The sequence below is a fragment of the Musca domestica genome, unplaced genomic scaffold, assembly GCF_030504385.1.
Source record: "Musca domestica strain aabys unplaced genomic scaffold, Musca_domestica.polishedcontigs.V.1.1 16, whole genome shotgun sequence".
NCBI classification, from domain to species: Eukaryota; Metazoa; Arthropoda; class Insecta; order Diptera; family Muscidae; genus Musca; species Musca domestica.
Genome location: NW_026712219.1, coordinates 10,319,694 through 10,340,806, shown reverse-complemented (window position 1 = coordinate 10,340,806; position 21,113 = coordinate 10,319,694). Strand labels below are relative to the sequence as shown.

At 35.8% G+C, this 21,113-nt stretch overlaps 1 protein-coding gene across 1 annotated transcript; it reads right to left on the bottom strand.

Moving 5' to 3' along the window:
- Positions 1 to 3,727: 3,727 nt before the first annotated feature.
- Positions 3,728 to 10,124, bottom strand: LOC101894214 (2-acylglycerol O-acyltransferase 2-A). The gene is made up of 5 exons (XM_005184358.4): positions 9,714 to 10,124; positions 5,683 to 5,780; positions 5,420 to 5,551; positions 4,311 to 4,652; positions 3,728 to 4,248 (listed from the first exon to the last, which is right to left on the bottom strand). Exons 1-5 carry the CDS (start codon positions 9,951 to 9,953, stop codon positions 3,891 to 3,893), a joined length of 1,170 nt encoding a protein of 389 aa, XP_005184415.1. The 5' UTR covers positions 9,954 to 10,124; the 3' UTR covers positions 3,728 to 3,890.
- Between the last annotated feature and the right edge of the window lie 10,989 nt (positions 10,125 to 21,113).

The window sequence follows — 21,113 nt, the reverse complement described above, 5'->3', positions numbered from 1 at the left end:
TAAGGGGTTGTTTCTATTTAGCTCCTGTTATTGTGTCATGAGTTAACCCAGCAAAAAGCTATAATGTAAATGTACTACAAGTCATGATATTCTTTTTTAAATAATCTAATTCTGTTGAGAGAAATTTGGGATGTAAAAAATCCACCCTAATATAACCAAATTATTATTCGTGTAAAGCTATATACTATGTTTGTACGCATGTTACATTTTTGTTGCCATAACAAACTGATTGCTAGAACAGTTTGTTTTTCATGTTTCCATGATATTGAATTGCGATAAAATTAATCGCTTCACAAATTCTAGGCGTATCGAATACTAACGGAACAATGTCGCTCTTAATTATTTTTGCTTTCGTATTTTCCCTTTCAATATTGACTCACACTCGCATTATCGCTCTAATCAGATGTGTTGTACTTCAAATGCAAAAAAAAATATGTTTGTATTTAATTTTCCGGCATAAAACAATTTGTTATTATTCAATATGCAGATGTGTAATATGCTATTGTAAATAATAAATGGCTAGATAAAGGCAGTGATATAAAGATTTTGAAATATTGAATATGGGGGAATAGGGTGTTTAAGTGCGGGAAAATCTGGATAATTCATCATATTGTGTATTATAAATATTATCATCTATTGACATTGATCGAAATGGTAGTTGTCAATGAAAATAAGAGTTAAAAGCATACTTTTAGGAGCAATGATAAAGCAGTCTAGCAAATTGACAAACACTGAGAGAAAAATAAATGTGTCAGTTTTTAGATATGTCAGTTTTCTGTTGTAATCAAGATAAAGATAATGTTTTTTTTATCATATTATAATCAAGAAGATAATGTCCTGCAATCAATTGTCATACATTTGACAACATTTCATTGTTGAAATGTTTATTACAAATTCATTGTAAGCACGTTTACATACAAAATCTCTACCCGGATTAACCCAGATAATTGACCAAACACAATAAAGCCGACCACATGAAACATAACTTAAATATATTGTGATTGGTCAAGTGTCGGGGTTAATCCGAGTGGAGATGTTGTATGTAAACATACTTTAAAATAAGTTTAAACGACGCCTATCGAAGGTTGTTATGATATGCACTTTTCAACAATTTTAATGAATTTAAATAATAATATTTTATTTAGTTCGACAGTTGATTGTTTCAGCAGGTGCCGCGATGGGACCACCTGTATTCTTCAACGATGTTTAGAATAATAAGGTGCATATACATAAAAGTCATCGACAGGCTTCTTCGTAAAAGAACAATGAAATTTTAGGTTGACTTAGTTCAAATTCAACCCATAATTTATATTTGCACACCCTACTCTCCTTTGTTCAGAACTAGATCTGAAAAATCGATCGAAAATACCTTTGGTACCAAATCTATTTCCTGACTTTTGGGTCCTTCAGCTTTAATTTTTATACCATCAGCCATATGGTTTGAATGGGTATATATAATTTGATATGGCCAAAACATGCCTCATCGAAATAACCGTTTTAGACCCTAGATCTCTTTGGACCAAGTCCGTTTCAGGATATTTAGAGTCGATCTAGCGATGTCCGTCCGTCTGTCTGTCTGGCTGGTACGCACGATAACTCTCGAAGGGAGTATCGGATTTGGTCCGAATTTGGTAATACAGGGTGACATAAAAAAAACTGCAACAACGTCAAACGCCATAATTTTTACATTTTTTTTTTAATTTTTTTGAATGAATGCAAAAATGTCGGAAATAGCATCAATTTTTAGAATAAGTTTAGATTATTGTTCGAATTGGTCACCTTTGACACGAGTTATGGCCTTCACACGGCCAATGAAACCGTCACACGCTGCCCGATTGTTGGTCTGCGGTAATTTTGCCCATTCCCGCCAAAACGCTTGATTGAGGTGATCGACATTTTGGTATTTTTAGTGCCAATCTTGCTTTCTAAAATTCTCCAGACGCAATAGTCCAACGAATTGGTATTCGGAGATTTTGGTGACCATTGTGCGCTGGAAATAAAGCGAGGAACCTCATTTTGTAACCATTATTGGGTGGTGCGTGCGATAGTGCTGAGTCCTGTTGGAATGTCCGAGGTCTGCAGCCAAAATGTTTACGTGCCCAAGGCTTTAATAAACCCTCCAGAATATTTTCGCGATAATATTCGGCATTTTTTCAGATGCCACGGTCGATTAATACGAGTGGAGAGAGACCATCGGCTGTTATGGCGGCCCATGGCCGGCGCTTGAGTTCTGGTGGCCAACCGAAGGTCCACATTTTCAGCTGACCTCTTTGGCAAGAAAAAACACGGTCATTTAGTTTGTTTACAAACTGCTGGACAACGAATGCTTCCTTCGGCATTTCACCACTTTCGGCCAAGCAAAACAACTCATTAGCTCCTTTGAGTCTATTTTCTTTCTGTTGCGGTGTAAATTCTTGCACTTTTTGGAATTTCAATGGTTTACCCCGAGCTCAGTTTTCAATATTTGCCGAATGCGATATGTTCAGCTCAAGAGCCATTTTTCGGCCACTGCGACATGGGTTTCGATCAAGTTGCTTCTTTACTTTTGGAACCATACACCATCTGCTGTTTTCTTCCGTCCACTTCCTTGACGTAGGGCTACACTGTAACGAGCGAAGGTACGAGACACAAAAGATTTATTCACCCATTTTCCATTTCTTCTTGTACCACCCCCACAAAGGGTCAACATTTTGAATATACATGAAGCTCTCAGCACGCGAAATTAAAATCCGATTCCATTCAGACTTGGTACATCTCAATATTTCCATCAATACAAGATATGTTAAAAGATAGCACAAAGCGGACTATTCCTTCTGGTACCTCCCCCACAAAGGGTTTTGAAAAACCAAAACGATTATAAAATCCGAAATTAGCATTTGGTTCTCTTCATATTTCACTCATCCCATTATTTCTTCTAACTCCAGATCTGCTGGGAAGATTGGATATATCGGTCCACTCCTTCTTGTCCCTTCCCCACAAAAGGTCAAAGTTTTGAATATTCATGAAGGTCACAAAACGTGAAGTTAACACCCGATTCCATTCAGACTTGGTACATATCGATATTTCCATCGATATAAGATCTGTTATAAAGATGGTAGAGATCGGACTATTTATGCCGGTACCTCCCTCACATAGGGTTCAAGATTTTGAAAACAAAACGGTCAAAGAAAGCGAAATTGGCATCCAACTCTCTTCAAACTTCGCACATACAAACATTTTTGCCAACACAAGATGTCTTGTGAAGATGATATGTATCTGCGAACCCCTTCTGGTACCTCACCCAAAAAGGGCCACAACTTTCAATACTTTTATCTGTCAAAACTTGCGAAAAATGTCAGTGATTCTTTACAACTGGTTATATCTAAATATTTCTCCCAACCAGAAACCTGAGATGAATATGGAATTTATGATTTCGCATAAAATTGCATATAAGTGTTCGATTTTCCGGTATTTTAGTCCATATCAATATTTTTATCTGCATTAGATGAAGTAAGAAAATAGAATACTCCGATCGAGTACATCTGGTATCTCTCACACTTTTTAATATTTTCTAAAAATTATCACATATCTCATATGAAGTGAAGGAAGTAACCAATATAGTCCAAACCTGGCACGTCGCAACATTTATGCCATATTTATCTAAGTCCCATACGAAATGGACAACAATAAACCATTCTTTCGCAGCCTAATCCATAGAGGGCTGAGGGTATACATGTGTCGGCAAAACCGACTGATACTTTTTAATTTGTTTTTAAATACTATTTATATTTACAATTTGTGACTTAGTGCTTAGAATATTTTTTTACATAATTGATTAGGATTTTTGTTAATATAACAACAACACTAACTTAACATAAGCTAAATAATTATTTTTTTTTTAATATTGTGCTTTATCTTATCACTAATTTAGTCTTCTCGGCATTTTTAATATATTTATGTTTGTATTTCTCAAACATTTCATTCAGACTATCGATGACTTTTTGATGGATTTCATTGACATATTCCATGTCGGGTTCATCCATTTGTTTAACATCAATGGGTGCACCCATAACTTGGACAATTTGTCGACGATGTGGCAAAAAGCCGAAGGTATACTGGAAGAAACCACGACCCAAAACAATTAACGGACTGACGCCTGTCCAATGTTTGACAAAAGATTGGAATTTACGCAGCATAGAATCGGGAGGATTATCCACTTGATCGTAAATATCAACTTCACCGAAGGAGAATGAGGGGACAATGGGAGATCTGTGAAGAGACAAACTTTGTATTTTATCCTTTTTAAAATAAACTCATTTTTTCGTACTCACCCTGTGCGTATGGCAATCTTAACAAATCCCTTGCGATTTTTCAATACCAAAACATAACGACCTGGATGCGATTCCAATGACTCTTCAGCGCCACCCACCAATAAGCCCACGGCATTTGATGTAAATCCATCACGATTATCAGGATGCTTGGGATCATTGGATTTCTTTAGGTAATACATAAGAGATTGTTTGGAACAGGATACTAGACCCCAAACTCTCAATATCTCACGCATAAATGGTATACGGAAATGTATATCCAAGGTGGCAATTTTTGGCCTAATACCGGGAAACAATTTCATCCATTTGCCGATGTTATTACCCATATTGTTGCCAATGCCAGTGCTATCGAGAGAAAATTAAGGATATTGATTAATTAGCATATTTTGTAGCATACTTTTGGGGATTAAAAAAATATAAACACTGTCTTGGTGGTTTAATTGGTATTACATCAACGACAATTAGTATTTTAAGATAGAAATATTGATATGTGCAAGTCTGACTGGAATCGGAAGTTAATTTCGCGTCTTACGAACTTCATAGATATATACAATTTTTACCCTTCGTTGGGGTGGTACAGGAAGGGTGGTATCTTGGGTTAATAACATTATAGAGAGGTGTGAAATTTGAAGACAATCGGACTCCTTACATCACATTTTATAAGCGTAATAATTTCTCAAAATTTTGACCCTTTTGGGGGAGGTACTTGATGGAGTAGACCGATATTGTCCATTTTCGTACCTGACCTAGAACTGATTCAAATATTAGTATTTGTAAAGTTGGAGCAAAATCGGATTATCTTTTATCTCTCTGTGCAGTAAATTATTTTATTTGAAAATTATGACCTTTTTGGGGGAGGTACCAGAAGGAGTGGACCGATTTCCCAAATCGATCTAAGTTCGATAATAATATTACGATGTATCAAGTTTGGACCAAATCGGATGCTCCCTTCGAGAGTTATGTGCGCACCTGCAAGCTTGACAGACAGACGGACGAACCAACGGACATCGCTAGATCGACTCCAAATGTCCTGAAACGGATTCGGTCCAAAGAGATCTAAGCCCTAAAACCATTATTTCGAAGACCATATGGCTGACGGTATAAAAACTTACCCAAAAATTCCATGTGGGAAACTGACAACCAAATAATTGCGATCTGGTGTCAATTCAGCGGTTTTAACTAATTCAACGGGGAAATAATCGCGCAAGTGGTCGGTCATGAAATTGTTACGCATAGATTTCCATCTGTTGAAAATAAAAGGATATAATCATTAGTAGAAGAAATAAATACAATCTGTTAATAAATAATAAATAAATAATCGTTCCACCCTAATGTATATATAGCCGTAGTAATTTTACAATTAACAATTACTTACCCAATACCATCTAATGCCGATGCCCGGTTTTTATGATCAAAATAAATATACGTCAAGTAGATCAACATCAAAACTCGTCCAACATAGTTCAAATAGAGCTGCAATTAAGGAGAAAAAAATAAAAATAATTATTCAAATATTTAAAAACTGCTTTAGACAAAAAGACGTTTTTGCAAATTTCTCTTAGTTTGAGAACATGTGGTAAAAACTTGAGGCAGTATCATTTTGACTTTTGGAATTGCAACCCAATCTATTGAAAGACAAAAGGTTCGTTTACATTATTGGAGGTTAACTCATTGAGTTTAATACACCTAGTGACTTAACCATGCGAGTTTAGACACACCCTTAAAAGGAAAATTGAGCACCATTGCGGTTATAAAATTTATTATTTCCAGAACTGCTAGAAGGAAAATGTTTTATTACGACAACCGATGTTTTCTTTATGATATTGAAAAAAATTGCAAAACTGGTAGATTCTTGCCGGTTCTGGAACAGAGCAAATATGTCTTTATTTACATTGATATACTTAGAAAAAAAAGCATTTCAAATACAATTTAAACAACGCCTTTGCGGAAAAAGGCATCTTTGGACCAAATCCGTTTCAGGACATTTGGAGTCGATTGAGCGAAATCCGTCCGTCTGTCTGGTTGGCTGGGGCGCACGATAGCTCTCGAAGGGAGTATCCGATTTAGTCCAAACTTGGTACTTTGTAATATTTTTGTCAAACTTAGATCGAGTTTGGGAATGAGCAATATCGGTCCACTCCTTCTGGTACCTCCCACACAAAAGGTCAGCATTTTCGTAGAAAATAATTTGCATCATAGAAAGAGAACGGATAATCTGAGTTTTTCAAACTTTGCCAATCGTGATATTTGCATTAGCGCAAGATCGGTTGCGAGAATTGACTACTACTTCTAGTACCTCCCCATAAACATGTCAAAATATTTTTAAAAAAAAATTATAAAGGCGGAAGGTACCAATCTGTCGGCGGAACCGAGAGATACTCTTTAACTTGTTTTGTAATTGTTTGAAAGCAAAATATAATATATCTCCTAGTGTGTTATCATGAGCAAATACATTTTTTGTTATTGTTTAAAAGCAAAATATTGCGGAAACACTTACGACTTCGGGGTGTACTGCATAAAACACAGTGATACATTTCGTTAGTATGTACATATCGGATTGGATTTAAAATAAATCCAGTTATAAGAAGTTTATTTTACAATAAAACAAGTAAGCAGAAGTGATCTTTTAAAATATTCGCGGTTTAGTGTAAATTTTCCTATTTTCTAACATAAAAGTTAGGGTATATTTTACACGCTAATTATTGTCCGATGGCCGCTTAAATTGCTCGATTTCTGCCCAGTCCCAAACTCTAACTCCATGTAAATTTTCGCGTCGATTGGTTCATAATTGTGACCTATAGAGCAACTGCAAAATCAGAAAATTTTTTGGTCCATTTTAACCCCTAAATACCGTGCGATCTTCTCCAAAAACAATAGGGCTCTAGTCTGACCCTAACCCCAACTCCATTTTCAATTTCGTGAGGATCGGTTCATAATTGCGACCTGTAGAGTGATTACAAATTAACATGGACAGACGGACGGACGGACATACATAGCTAGATCGACTCAACTCGGCGAGCTAGGAAGACCCATATATACTTTCCTATGTGGGAAATCAATATTTCGAAGTGTTACATAATTTTTGGCCCAATCAAACTTATAATACCCCCAACACATATTGTTGTAGGGTATAAATACATAATTTACAATAAAACAAGTAAACAAAGGCTATAGTCGTGCGGGACCGATTATGCGATACCCTACAGCACTACAATATGTTGGAAGCCCCCTTAAGTCCAAATACATTTTCAAAGATTTCGTTTTTGAAATGACGTTATGCTAAATTCCTCATTCATCATAAATTGTGGCATATAGAGGAGCTGCAAAAGCAGGAACATTTTTTGTTTTTTCAACACCTAAATATTTTGCAATCATCTCCAAAAACAATAGGGTTATATTCTGACCCTAACTCCACCTTTTGTGAGGATCAGGCCATAAATTGAAAATAATAAATCTTCTACGTATTATCATAAGTGAATGCACTTTACATTTATATACCCTCCACCTTGGAAAGGAGGGTATATTAACTTTGTCATTCCGTTTGTAACTTCCCAAAATATTCTTTGTAGACCTCATAATCAGCATAAAATTCTAAATCGATTTAAATTTGTTCGTCTGTCCGTCTATCTGTTGAAATCACGATATAGCTCACATTATTTGACGTAGAGTTTCAAAATTTGGCAGAACAATTTGTATTGTGTTGCGGTTGTTATTAAAAATAAGATATATCGGTTTATGTTTTGGCACAGCCCTCATATAACCGTATCTTTAAGTATTCGGTATTTTGAGGATTTTTTGCCACATTTTTCTAGTGATTTGTCTAAAAATTGGTCATAATGGGTTCTAGCACGTGTGGCGAAACATTAAAGGTATAGATCCACGTTATTATAGCCCCCATATAACGGTTCCTCCGGATATTCCGTATTTTGATGATTTATGCCACATTTTGTCACGGACTTGTCTGGAAATTAGTAGTTGTAGGTCATAATGGGTTGTAGCTCTTTTGGCGAAACATTGTATGTATGAGTCCGCGTTTTGGTATAGCCCTTTTACAAGGGTACCTCCCGATATTCGGTATTTTTACCACATTATTTCACGGATTTGTCTAAAAATTGGAATTGGTGGGGGCCATGATGGGGTCTAGCTCCGGTGGCGAAAGATTGTATGTATAGGCCCACGTTTTCGTATAGCCCCACATAATGGTACCTCCCGGTATTCCGTATTTTGATGATTTTTGCAAAAAAAATTTGCGGATTTGTCTAAAAATTGATACTTATAGTTCGTAATGGGTTCTAGCTCTTGTGGCAGAACATTGTACGTATAGGTTCACGTTTTGGTATAGCCCCCATATAACGGTACAACCAGACATTCGGTATTTTGATAATTTTTGCAACATTTTTCAAGCGATTTGTCCAAAAATTGGTATTTGTAGGTCATAGTGGGTTCTAGCCCGGTGGCAGAACATTGAATATCTAGCTCCATGTTTTCCTATAATGCACATGAACCGATACCTACCGATATTCGTTATTTTGATAATCCTAGACACATTTACCCACGAAATTGTTTCAAATTTGGTATTTAAGAACATTTGGTAGATGACAATCCTTGCAGTATAAAATTGTCTGTGGAGGTTCCCGCTTTCGTTTGGCCCCGTATAACGACCCCACTCACTTTATGGTTTTTCAAAAGTTTAACTGTATTGTCCAAACGGTCTTAATGGTATATGAAGTTTAAAGGGGAACACGCTTGAATTTAGATACGTTTATGTAAAAAAGTTTCCTTTACTCAAAGGTGGAAGGCAATAAAAGTTCGGCCCAGCCGAACTTAACATTTTTACTTGTTACTTTTAAAAAATATTAAAAGTACTTTCGGAAAACAGGCTGTTACAATTTCTTACTAAAATTATTGATTATATATTATTATTATTATTAAAAAGCAAAATTTTATAGCTTTTTGGGGAGTGCTCTAAATTTCAGAAATATTTTTATTAACTTTAATTTTCTTCTCTCGAAAATTCCTGCACAGCGGGCTACCCTGACAACAAAGTAAACTTCAATAATATAGTTCTCACGAAAGTCCAAGTACAGGGTGAGATGAAAACACTGCAACCCACTTCAGACTGCTGTCATTTCTAAGCCATTCGTCCGATGGAATTTAAGCTTGATAGTGAGATTTCTTGATATTTGGCTAGAAAACCACAAGTGGCTATCGTTAGAGCACTTCAGCATTTAAATGTGATTTTTTTTTGCTTTCATTCAATATCATTAAAAAAATGTAAAAATTATGGCGTTTGACTTTGTTGCAGTTTTTTTATCTCACCCTGTATATTTAGCTCCAATACATAATTAAACTCCTGCAGACATAGGCAACACAGTCCAGAATATTTCGTTCACAAATTTTACTCACCACAAATAGCGCCGCCAATAGCATCGAGACGAATGGCAAAAACATAAAAACGTAAACATAAATACCCGCCGCCAACGTTTGTATCCGACGACGAGGTGGAATATTTATTGGAGCCCATTCGATTTTCATATGACTTGTTATTTCTTTGATCTCTTTCGAAATTTCCTTAATTGCCTTCGAGTCGATGAACTCTTTTATTTTCTTATTTGATTTTAGGAATTTTTCTTCGAGCACGGTCATTGTGTGTGGCAAGTAGTTTTTTCTTAATTTATTTCAAAAATAAATATTTATTTCTTTCTATTATTATATGATTTTCAGTTCACAATTATGGGTAAGCAAGAATTTAAACGTATTATTCCTTATTAATTCGAAGCGCTTCGCAAAAGCACCACCGACTGTTCTTGTTTAAATTCTAAATTGAACTGAAATAAAATTGAATGGCATGCAATCACACTTTGAAATCTCACCCGAATTATAGGCTAGTGAGTGCGGGGTGCTATTAGTCAGACAGAACTTTGCCGGTTCATACATGGTTCAGTTTAAATCTTATCTGAATTTGACTAGATGTCGCACATCCAGTTATCAGCTCAATAAGCAATTTAAGGTTCTGAATATCTTGGTTGTATTGTGTGTATGTGTATGTGTTTTTTGATTTTTTGTTTTCAATTAAATTGTAATCGCCGGCTTGTCAATGTTAAAAAATTTACAACTAATACTTTTGTTGTTGCATTTTTGTAACAAAAATATTATAATATTTGGTTGTACGTTTGTTAGGGTGGTCTTTAAAAAGGCGAATGTTCTTAAATAATTGTCAATTATTTTCCTGCAAAGTCCTTCATAGATTGTTCTTACAAATCTTCTATTTAGAAAATCTTCTCTAGAAAGTTCACGATTTCAGTCTCCAAAAATCGTGTCCCACTGTAAACTACAAATACTAGTAATACCGTTTGGTATCCTTAAAGTATGGGCCCATATAAATGCCTCACCCACCCATAAAGTGGGTGAGGCATTTATATGGGCCCATACTTTAAGGATTGTCATCTACTTAAACTTCTTAAAGTAGAAGGACATATGCATTTAATATTTCGCCACCGGAGCTAGAACCCATTACGAACGACAAATATCAATTTTTAGACAAATCGCATGAAAAATGTGGCAAAAATCATTGAACCACCGACTATTGGAAGGTATCGTTATATGGGAGTTATACCAATACGTGGACCTATATATACCATGTTCCGCCACCGGAGTTAGAACCCATTTCGAACTACAAATACCAATTTTTAGACAAATTAGTGAAAAAAGGTATCGAAAAGATCAAAATACCGAGTATCGAAAAATACAGTTATGAAATGTGGACCGATATATCTCTTTTTCAATACCAACCATCCTAGAAATAATACAAATTGTTCTGCCAAATTTTTAATTAAGCTCTAAGTTAAATAATGTGGACTGTATGGTGATTTCAACAGACAGATGAACATTGTTAAATCGACTTAGAATTTTATGCTGATTATGAGTATATACGGGGTGAGATAAAAAAACTGCAACCAACTTTAGACTGCTGTTATTTCTAAGCCACTCGTCCGACAGCTGTTAACATTATTCCAGTGACTGCTAATTATTGCTCATTGTTTACAAAAGCATTTTGGTGAGATTTTTCAGAAAAAAAGTTATTCGTGATAGTTATTCGTACAAAAGCATTTTGGTGAGACTTTTCAGAAAAAAAGTTATTCGTGATGGAATTCAAGCGTGCTTGTGTGATTTCTTTATATTTGGCTGGAAAACCGCAAGTGGCTATCGTTGGAGCACTCCAGCATTTAAATATGAACAAATCTTTTGTGTCTCGTACTATCGCTCGTTACCGTGATACTGGTAGCGTAGCCCGACGTCAAGCAAATGAAGGCAAGAAAACAGCAACATCAACAGTAATGGTTCGAAAAGTAAAGAAGCGATTTGATCGAAACCCGTGTCGCAGTGGCCGAAAAATGGCTCGTGAGCTGAACATATCGCAATATTCCATTCGGCAAATATTGAAAAATTAGCCCGGGGTAAAGCCATTGCAATTCCAAAAAGTGCAAGAACTTACACCACAACAGAAAGAAAATAGACTCAAAAGAGCTAAAGAGTTGCTTCGCCTGTCGAATTTGGGTTTCTCCGATGAGAAAACATTCGTTGTCCAGCAGTTTGTAAACAAAGAAAATGATCGGGTTTACTTGCCAAAGAGGTCAGCTGAAAATGTGCACCTTCGGTTGGTCACCAGAACTCAAACGCCGGCCATGGTGATGGTGTGGGCCGCCATAACAGCCGATGGTCGCTCTCCGCTCGTATTAATCGACCGTGGCATTCATTTCCAGCGCGTAATGGCCGCCAAAATCTCCGGATACCAATACCTTGGACTATTGTGTCTGGAGTATTTTTGAAAGCAAGATTGGCACTAAAAAATACAAAAGGGTCGATTACTTCAAGTAAGCGCTTCGCCGGGAATGGGCCAAAATACCGCAGAGCAACATTCGGGCAGCGTGTGATGGTTTCATTGGCCGTTTGAAGGTCATAATTCGTGCCAAAGGTGACAAATTCGAACAAATCTAAACTTATTCTAAAATTTAATGCTATTTCCGACATTTTTTTCTTTCATTCAATAAAATGTAAAAATTATGGCGTTTGACTTTGTTGCAGATTTTTTATCTCACACGGTATATTCTTGTTTAGCGTAAAACTCTAAGACGATTTAGCCCTGTCCGTCTGTCTTTCCGTATGTTGTAATCAGTCTTTTGTGTATAGGCAGGTCAAGTTCGAAGATGGGCAATATCGGTCCACGATATCGTATAGCCCCTATATAACGATACCTCTCGATGTTCGGTATTTTGATGATTGTAGCCACATTTTTCAATGACATTGTTTGAAATTCTACACAAGGAGTTATTTGTGGGTACTTTACCGCCTGGAAGGGAATTGTCGATATAGGTCCATACGGTATCGTGGTCTCATATAATGGTACCTCCCGATATTCGGTATTTAGATGATTGTAACAAAACATTTCAATAGAGTTGTCTGAAAATCTACACAAGGAGTTCCTTCTGAGGACTTTTACCCATGGAACAGATTTGTCGATATAGGTCCATACGGTATCGTGGTCCCATATAACGGTACCTCCTGATATTTGGTATTTTGATGATTGTAACCAAAAATTTCAATACAGTTGCCTGAAAATGCACACAAGGAGTTCCTTTTGAGCGCTTTACCCTCTGGAAGAGTAATGTCCATATAGGTCCACGATACCGTATGTTTCCCATGTAATGGTACCTCCTGATATTCGGTATTTTGATGATTGTAGCCATATTTTTCAATGGAATTGTCTAAAAATCCACACAATGAGTTCCTTCTGAGTACTTTACTCCATGGAAGGTAATTGCTTATATTTAGAGTTACTACAACCTATGACGGAAAATTGCCTATGCAGGTCAACGTCTTCGTAAAGCCCACATAAAACGGTACCTCCCTCTATTCGGTATTTTGATGATACTAGCAACATTGTTCACCAAATTTTTGTTTCAAATTTCGACTTTGAAATTCGGAATCGATACTACAGCCTATGACAGAAAATTACTTATGCCGGACCACATCTTCGTATAGCCCCCATATAACGGTCTTCATTTAAGTGGTACTTCTCGATCGATTTTTTTTTTTTTTTAATTTTTTTAAGTTTCTTCAAAATAGTGGAGTGTAAATCAACAGGGACGAACTTAGCTGCTTTTTCACTTGTCTCTAAAATTTTTTAAAAAAATTCTCAATGACTTGCATTGATAGTATTTAAATATTCAGTAAATTATGAATTTTATTTATATACCACCCTAATATGTATATGTATTTATTTATTCACATGTATATGTAGCGACCACGAAGTGCTTTATGTTTTTGTTGTAGTTTTAAACAGATTGCAGCGAATGAATATTTCCACTTCCAGTATTGACTCGCTATCATCACCTCCAGTTCAAATGCACAACTATTTTGTGTTGTAATTTTTATTTGCCGCATGCAAAGCTCGCATTGAATATGGAAATGAGTAACGGATTGCATACTGGAATGTGGTATATTTTGAAATATAGGAAAATTTCCCTCAATATATAAAAATGTATCGCAAGATTTTTAATTTTAATAATGATTTCAAATTTTCATACAAATCGTTTTCCAAGTCAACCCTGATAAATTTGACTATAGAAAATATGCTTTGAATTTATTAACGCCATGGTAGAAGAATACAGGTAGCTGCATCAGCGCTTGGAAACAGTGTTATGTCAAAAAATTTTAAATGATTTTTCAAAAATAAGTAGACTTTTTATATGTTTTCCTACAGGTATATGTTTTCCGTCTGTCTGGCTGGCAGGTGCGCACGATAACTCTCGAGGGACTATCCGATTTGATCCACACTTAGTATATCATAATATTATAGATCGAGTTCGGAAATGGGCAATATCGGTCCACTCTTTCTGGTACCTCCCTCACAAAAGGTCGAAATTTTCAAAAAATATATTTTCTACACAGAAAGAGAAAGGATAATCCGATTTTTCTCCAACTTTGCAAATCCTAATATTTGCGTTAGTGCTAAGCCAGGTGTAAAAAAGGACAGTATCGGTACACTCAAAGTACCTCCCGCACAAAGTGTCAAAATTTTGAATAATTATAACTTTTATAAAATGTGGCGTAAGGGTTCGATTGTCTTCAAATTACAGACATCACAATATATTCATTAAACCAAGGTCTGGTGTGGAGATGGAATATATCGGTTCACTCCTTCTGGCACCTCCCCCAAATTTGGAATATCCATGAAGCTCCTAAAACGCGAAATTGGCATCCGATTTCATTCAGACTTGGTACATCTCCATATTTCGATCAACACAAAATATTTTATAAAGATGGAAGAGATCGGTCCATTTCTTCTGGTAACTCCCACACATAGCGTTCAAAATTTTGAGAAACAAAACGCTCGAAGAACACGAAATAAGCATCCAACTCTCTTCAAATTTCACACATCCAAATATTGTGAAAATGATTTATATCTGCGAACTCCTCCTGACCCTAACCCACAGTCACAATTTTCAATACATTTATCTATCATAACTTGCGAAACAAATCAGCGATTCTTTACAACCTGCTATATCTAAATATTTCTCTTAACCAGAAATCTGATATGAATGTGTAATTTTCGAAATTTATGATTTCGCAAAAAATTTAATATAAATGTTCGATGTCGTTCAAATTTTCCACATACCAATAAATTTATCTGTATTAGAAAAGTATGAAAATGGAATATTTCGGTCCGCTATATCTGTTAACGCATATTGCCACATTTTACAAAAATATGCGCTGGCCTTTGTATTATTTATATTAGTCTTAGGTTAGATACGAATTTGTCAACATTGGCCAACTGCTTCGAACCTCCCCCATAAAGGGTGGGGGTTGATGCATCTACCTGTATTCTTCTACCATGAGTTTTCTTTCTTAGATCGTGTTTACACTACTAAATCCACTTGATTTCAAATGTCTATTCCAAAGTATATACGTCACGTAAATTGAGTGAATATTATTTAAGGTATACGCCTTTGAATTGAGATCGAGTGGATTTCGTAAATCTAAACGTGCCACTGATAGAAGAAACCCACTAACGTTTTAAAGGGATAAGCCAATTGAATTAAAAAATTGGTATTTTTGGCATTTGGGAACACGTTGCTTTAAACCGTTTTAGTTGTGGTTTCTTTAGAAAATTCTTTATCACATCTCACATTCAAAGGTTGCCACCTGCAAAACTGTATTTTAACCTTTTCCAGAATCAAAAAAAAAAATAGAACTAATAGAACAAATTCCATAGTCATTTCAAGAAATTAAGATTTGCATTCCTCAATCACATGTTGCCCAAATGTGTTTTTCACACTTTTGTCGTTAAGTCTAATAATAAACTTCAGTCAAATTTAAGTGTTTAGGTGCAACTAGCTACACGTTTTATGCTTATCACCAAAAAAAACGCCGTCTCGAACATATTTCAATGTCGACATTTGCTGCAGTAAATATTACCCACCTATCTAGGCATAACAACGCGTAATATTCCTAAAACCGCCAGTCAAAACACTTCACAGATTATTAATCACTATTCGTGTGTTTTTTTTTTTTTTTTTTTCGAATAAAAAGTGAAATTTTTAGCAAAGTCCTCCTTATCAGCCCAGTTGGGATTTTTGTTCTTGCTCTATTAATGATTTATATAGTAAACCTACAATAGTTTGAGCGGGTCTGGACGTCTAGCAACAGACAATATAATAATTATACACAAAAGATTGAATTCGATAACGGCAAAATGTGTAATCTCTGGAATACAGTTTAAAGTTCAAAAATAGTTTTTTTGTGTTTAATGAGAATTTGTCATTGAATTTCCAATAATAAGGTGGTTTACATTATTGGATCTCGATATATTTCACTTAAAATATATTACATGGCAGAAGAATATAGGTAGATGCAACAACGCTTAAGAACATTGTCAAAAATTGTTAAGTGCTTTATCAAAAATAAATAGAAATGTACATGGTACAATAAAGAGGTAGAACAGCTTCGTAAAACTACAGAAATACAGCCCTGAGGCTATGCCCGCTTCCTGTCAATTATAGGCAACAGGTGGTTTTAATTCATTTGATATTTTTTGTTCATTTCTAAAATGAGTCCAGAAGCCCAAAATATGAATGAAAGGCCTAGATGTTCTGTCAATAATATGTTCCTAAGTGTTCAATCTTTCAATTCCATGGCAAATCTGGTTAATATTATTAATGTGTGCCCCTCAATTTATGTTTCTTCCATTCATTGATTTTGAAAATATTTTGTTTTTATTTTTCAAAACAAAAAATACATACACAAAATTGGCAGAAGTCGGGCACACTTAGAAAAAAATTGTAATCAGCTGGAAGCTCTACCTTACCTTTTTATTGTACCATGGAAATGTATATGTTTTCTTATACGACGCAAATCGGAGGTTGTAATCATGGTACAATAAGGAGGTAGAACAGCTTCGTAAAAGTACAGAAATACAGCCCTGAGGCTATGCCCGCTTCCTGTCAGAATTACTCAAAATAATAGGCAACAAGTGGTTTTTATTTATTTAATATTTTTTTTGTTAATTTCTAAAATGAGTCAAATATCGCGAAAGATGAATGAAATGCCTGGATGTTCTCTAAAGAATATGTTCACAAGAACAGCTTCGTAAAAGTACAGAAATACAGCCCTGAGGCTATGCCCGCTTCCTGTCTGAATTATTCAAAATTATAGGCAACAAGTGGTTTTCATTTATTTAATTTTTTTTTTGTTAATTTTTAAAATGAATCAAATATCGCGAAAGATGAATGAAATGCCTGGATGTTCTCTAAAGAATATGTTCCCAAGTCTTCAATCTTTCAATTCCATGGCAAATCTGGTTAAAATTATTAATGGGCGCCCCGCAATTTAAGTTTCTTCCAATCATTGATTTTGAAAATATTTTGTTTTTATTTTTGAAAACAACAAATACATACACAAAATTGGCAGAAGTCGGGCACACATAGAAAAAAATTGTAATCAGCTGGGAGCTCTACTTTACCTTTTTATTGTACGATGGTTGTAATGATATGTATTTTTCAACAATTTTTACAATTTTTTTCATTCAAGATTTTCAATTCCAAAATCGGTTTGACAGTTCATTGACCCAGTAGCTGTGTCGATGCGACTACCTGTATTCTTCTACCATAATATATTAAAATAGACCACGACAGACCAATTGTTACGAATATGTGTTTAATGTAAACGTAGCATTAGAAGTGGTTTGAAGGTGTCCATCCATCCATTTTTTTATACGATGCCAATAGGAGATTGTTATAATATGCATTTTTCAACAATTTTTACAAATTTCAATAATTTTTCATTCAACATTATCCATTCCAAAATCAGTTTGACAGTTCATTGTCCCAGCAGCTGTGTCAATGCGACTACCTGTATTCTTCTACCATGGTGTACATCTAGCAGTTGCTTCTTTGTGAAGTATTCATGACTAACCAATAGGAGTAGGGAATAACGATTTTAGACCCTAGGACTCTTTGGACCAAATCCGTTTCAGCACATTTTAAGTCGATCTAGCAATGTCCGTTCATCCGTCTGGCTGGCTGATGCGCACAATAACTCTCGAAGAGAATATCCGACTTGGTCCATACATGGTACATCGAACTATTATTATCAAACTTAGATCGAACGATTATTATTATCAAACTTAGATCGACTTCTGAGCAAGGCAATATGGATCCACTTCTTCCAGTACCTCCCCCCCAAAAAAAGGTAAAAATTGTCAAAAAATATTTTACTGCACATAAAGAGAAGGGAAAATCCAATTTTGCTCCAACTTTGCAAATCCTGCGATAATGGATAATATCGATCCACTTCATCGAGGGTCAACATTTTGAATATCCATGAAGCTCATAAAACGTGAAAGTAACATCCGATTCCATTCAGACTTGGTACATCTCTATATATATTATAAACATGGTAGAGATCGGATCATTTTTGTGGTACCTCCCCCACAAAAGGTAAAATTTTTGAATAATCAAAACGATTACGGGTGAGACAAAAAAACTGCAACAAAGTCCAACGGCATAATTTTTTCAATGTTTATTGAATGAAAGCTAAAAATGTAGGAATTAGCATCAAATTTTAGCCTTTGGCACGAATTATGGCCTTCAAACCGCCAATAAAACTGTCACACACTGCCCGAATGTTGCTCTGCGGTATTGATCGACTCCTTGGTATTTTTTAGTGCCAACCTTGCTTTCCAAAATACTCCAGACACAATAGTTCAACGGATTGGTATCCGTAGATTTTAGTGGCCATTGTGCGCTGGAAATGAAGCGAGGTACCTCATTTTGTAACCATTCTTGGGTGGCGCGTGCTGAGTGCGATGGTGCTGAGTCCTGTTAGAAAGTCCAAGGTCTGCGGCCAAAATGTTTGAGTGTCCAAGGCTTTAATACACCCCTAAAATTTTTTCGCAATAATATTCGGTATTTATTCTGATGCCATGGGCGATTAATACAAGCGAAGAGCGACCATTAGCTGTTATGGGGACCCACACCATCACCATGGCCGGCGCTTGAGTTCTGTTGGCCAACCAAAGGTGCACATTTTCAACTGACCTCTTTGGCAAGTAAACACGATCATTTTTTTTTTTTGTTTTGTTAAAAACTGCTGGACAACGAATGTTCTCTCATCGGAGAAACTCAAATTCGGCAGTTCACCACTTTCGGCCAAGCAAACCAACTCTTTAGCTCTATTGAGTCCATATTCTTTCTGTTGTTCTTCCACTTTTAGGAATTTCAATGGCTTTACCCCGAACTCATTTTTCGACGTTTTCTCCCACACAGAAGGTCAAAATTTTGAATGTCCAGTTTTGTGTCAGTTTAAAGCAGTCATTTTATGTCAAATGAGTTTTAGTAAAACATGCTAAGCTGTCAATTCAATTAAAACAAAAAAACCAAACATATTTTGGATATAGTAGCTTGTATGTCAATGCCCCAATTTTATATTCTTCTCTTGTGTACTGTAGGGTACTTATCAGTATTATTCAATATTCAATATTTTAATCAGCGCAACTAATCAGAAAAAAATATTAAACGAAATCGTTTTTTAAATTGTGCGAGCCATAGATAAAATACATTCGCTTGTTCGTAGAAATCGTCATTGTTTGTTAATATGTTTGTACAATTGATTTATCGCGTATGTATATTTGTACACACAATGCAGATGAGTTGGCATTTCTAACAGGAACGAAATCGCGATGATTAATACTTTCAGTTTATTGGGAAATGTAGAACCTTGTCAATGATTTCATGGCACTAACGGTCTTGATAATGATGATGCAAATCCGATGTTGTATTATTATTATTTTATTTATTATTTTATTATTATTATTTAATAATTGTAAACGTAATTAAGGCAGTATGCATGGTAAAATTATAAAGGTAAAGTCATTTACCCATCTCTGCATTTTCTGTAATTTGCCATGTCAAATTTCACTTCATAAAAACTAGGTTTCCATCTCTGATTTGCGTATTTACAATGGATTTAAAAGTGAGATGAAAAGACTTTAACCAACTTCAGACTGCTGTCATTTCTAAGCCACTCGTCCGACAGCTGTTAAAATTATTCCTGTGACAGCTCATTATATTGTTTACAAGCGCACAAAAGCATTTTGGTGAGAATTTTCCTGAAAAAAAGTTATTCGTGATGGAATTCAAGCGTGATAGTGTAATTTCTTTATATTTGGCTGGAAAACCACGTTAGAGCACTCCAGCATTTAAATGTGAATAAGTCTTCTGTGTCTCGTACCATCGCTCGTTACCGTGATACTTGTAGCGTAGCCCGACGTCTAGAACAGCAACATCAGCAGAAATGGTTCGAAAAGTAAAGAAGCGACTTAATCGAAACCCGCGTCGCAGTAGCCGAAAAATGACTCGTGAGCTGAACATATCGCAATTTTCCATTCAGAAAATATTGAAAAATGAGTTCGGGATAAAGCCATTGAAATTCCAAAATTCGCAACATAGAGAAAATAGACTCAAAGGAGCTAAAAAGTTGCTTTACTTGGTCGAAAGTAGTGAACTGCGGAATTTGGTTTTCTCCGATGAGAAAACATTCGTTGTCCAGCAGTTTGTAAATAAACAAAATGATTGTGTTTACTTGCCAAAGAGGTCAGCTGAAAATGTGCACCTTCGGTTGGCCACCAGAACTCAAGCTCCGGCCATAATGATGGTGTGGGCCGCCATAACAGCCAATGGTCGCTCTCCGCTCGTATTAATCGACCGTGGCATAAGAACAAATGCCGAATATTATCGCGAAAATATGCTGGAGGGTGTATAAAGCATGCTAACATTTTGGCCGCAGACTTGGACATTCCAACAGGACTCAGCACCATCGCGTGCTGAGTACGCGCCACCCAAGAATTGTTACAAAATTAGGTTCCTCGCTTCATTTCCAGCGCACAATGGCCACCAAAATCTGCGGATATCAATGCGTTGGACTATTGTGTCAGGAGTATTTTCGAAAGCAAGGTTGGCACTAAAAAATATCAAAGTGTCAATCGCCTCAAGCAAGCTCTTCGCCGGGAATGGTGTGAGGGTTTCATTGGCCGTTTGAAGGCCATAATTCGTGCCAAAGGTGGCCAATTCGAACAAATCTAAACTTATTCTAAAATTTGATGTTATTTCCGACATTTCTTGCTTTCATTCAATGAAATTAAAAAAAAAATAAAAATTATGGCATTTGACTTTGTTGCAGTTTTTTATCTCACCCTATATGTTTGGAGAATTCTGGAAAAGTTCTGACAGAGAGTAACAATTCTTGACA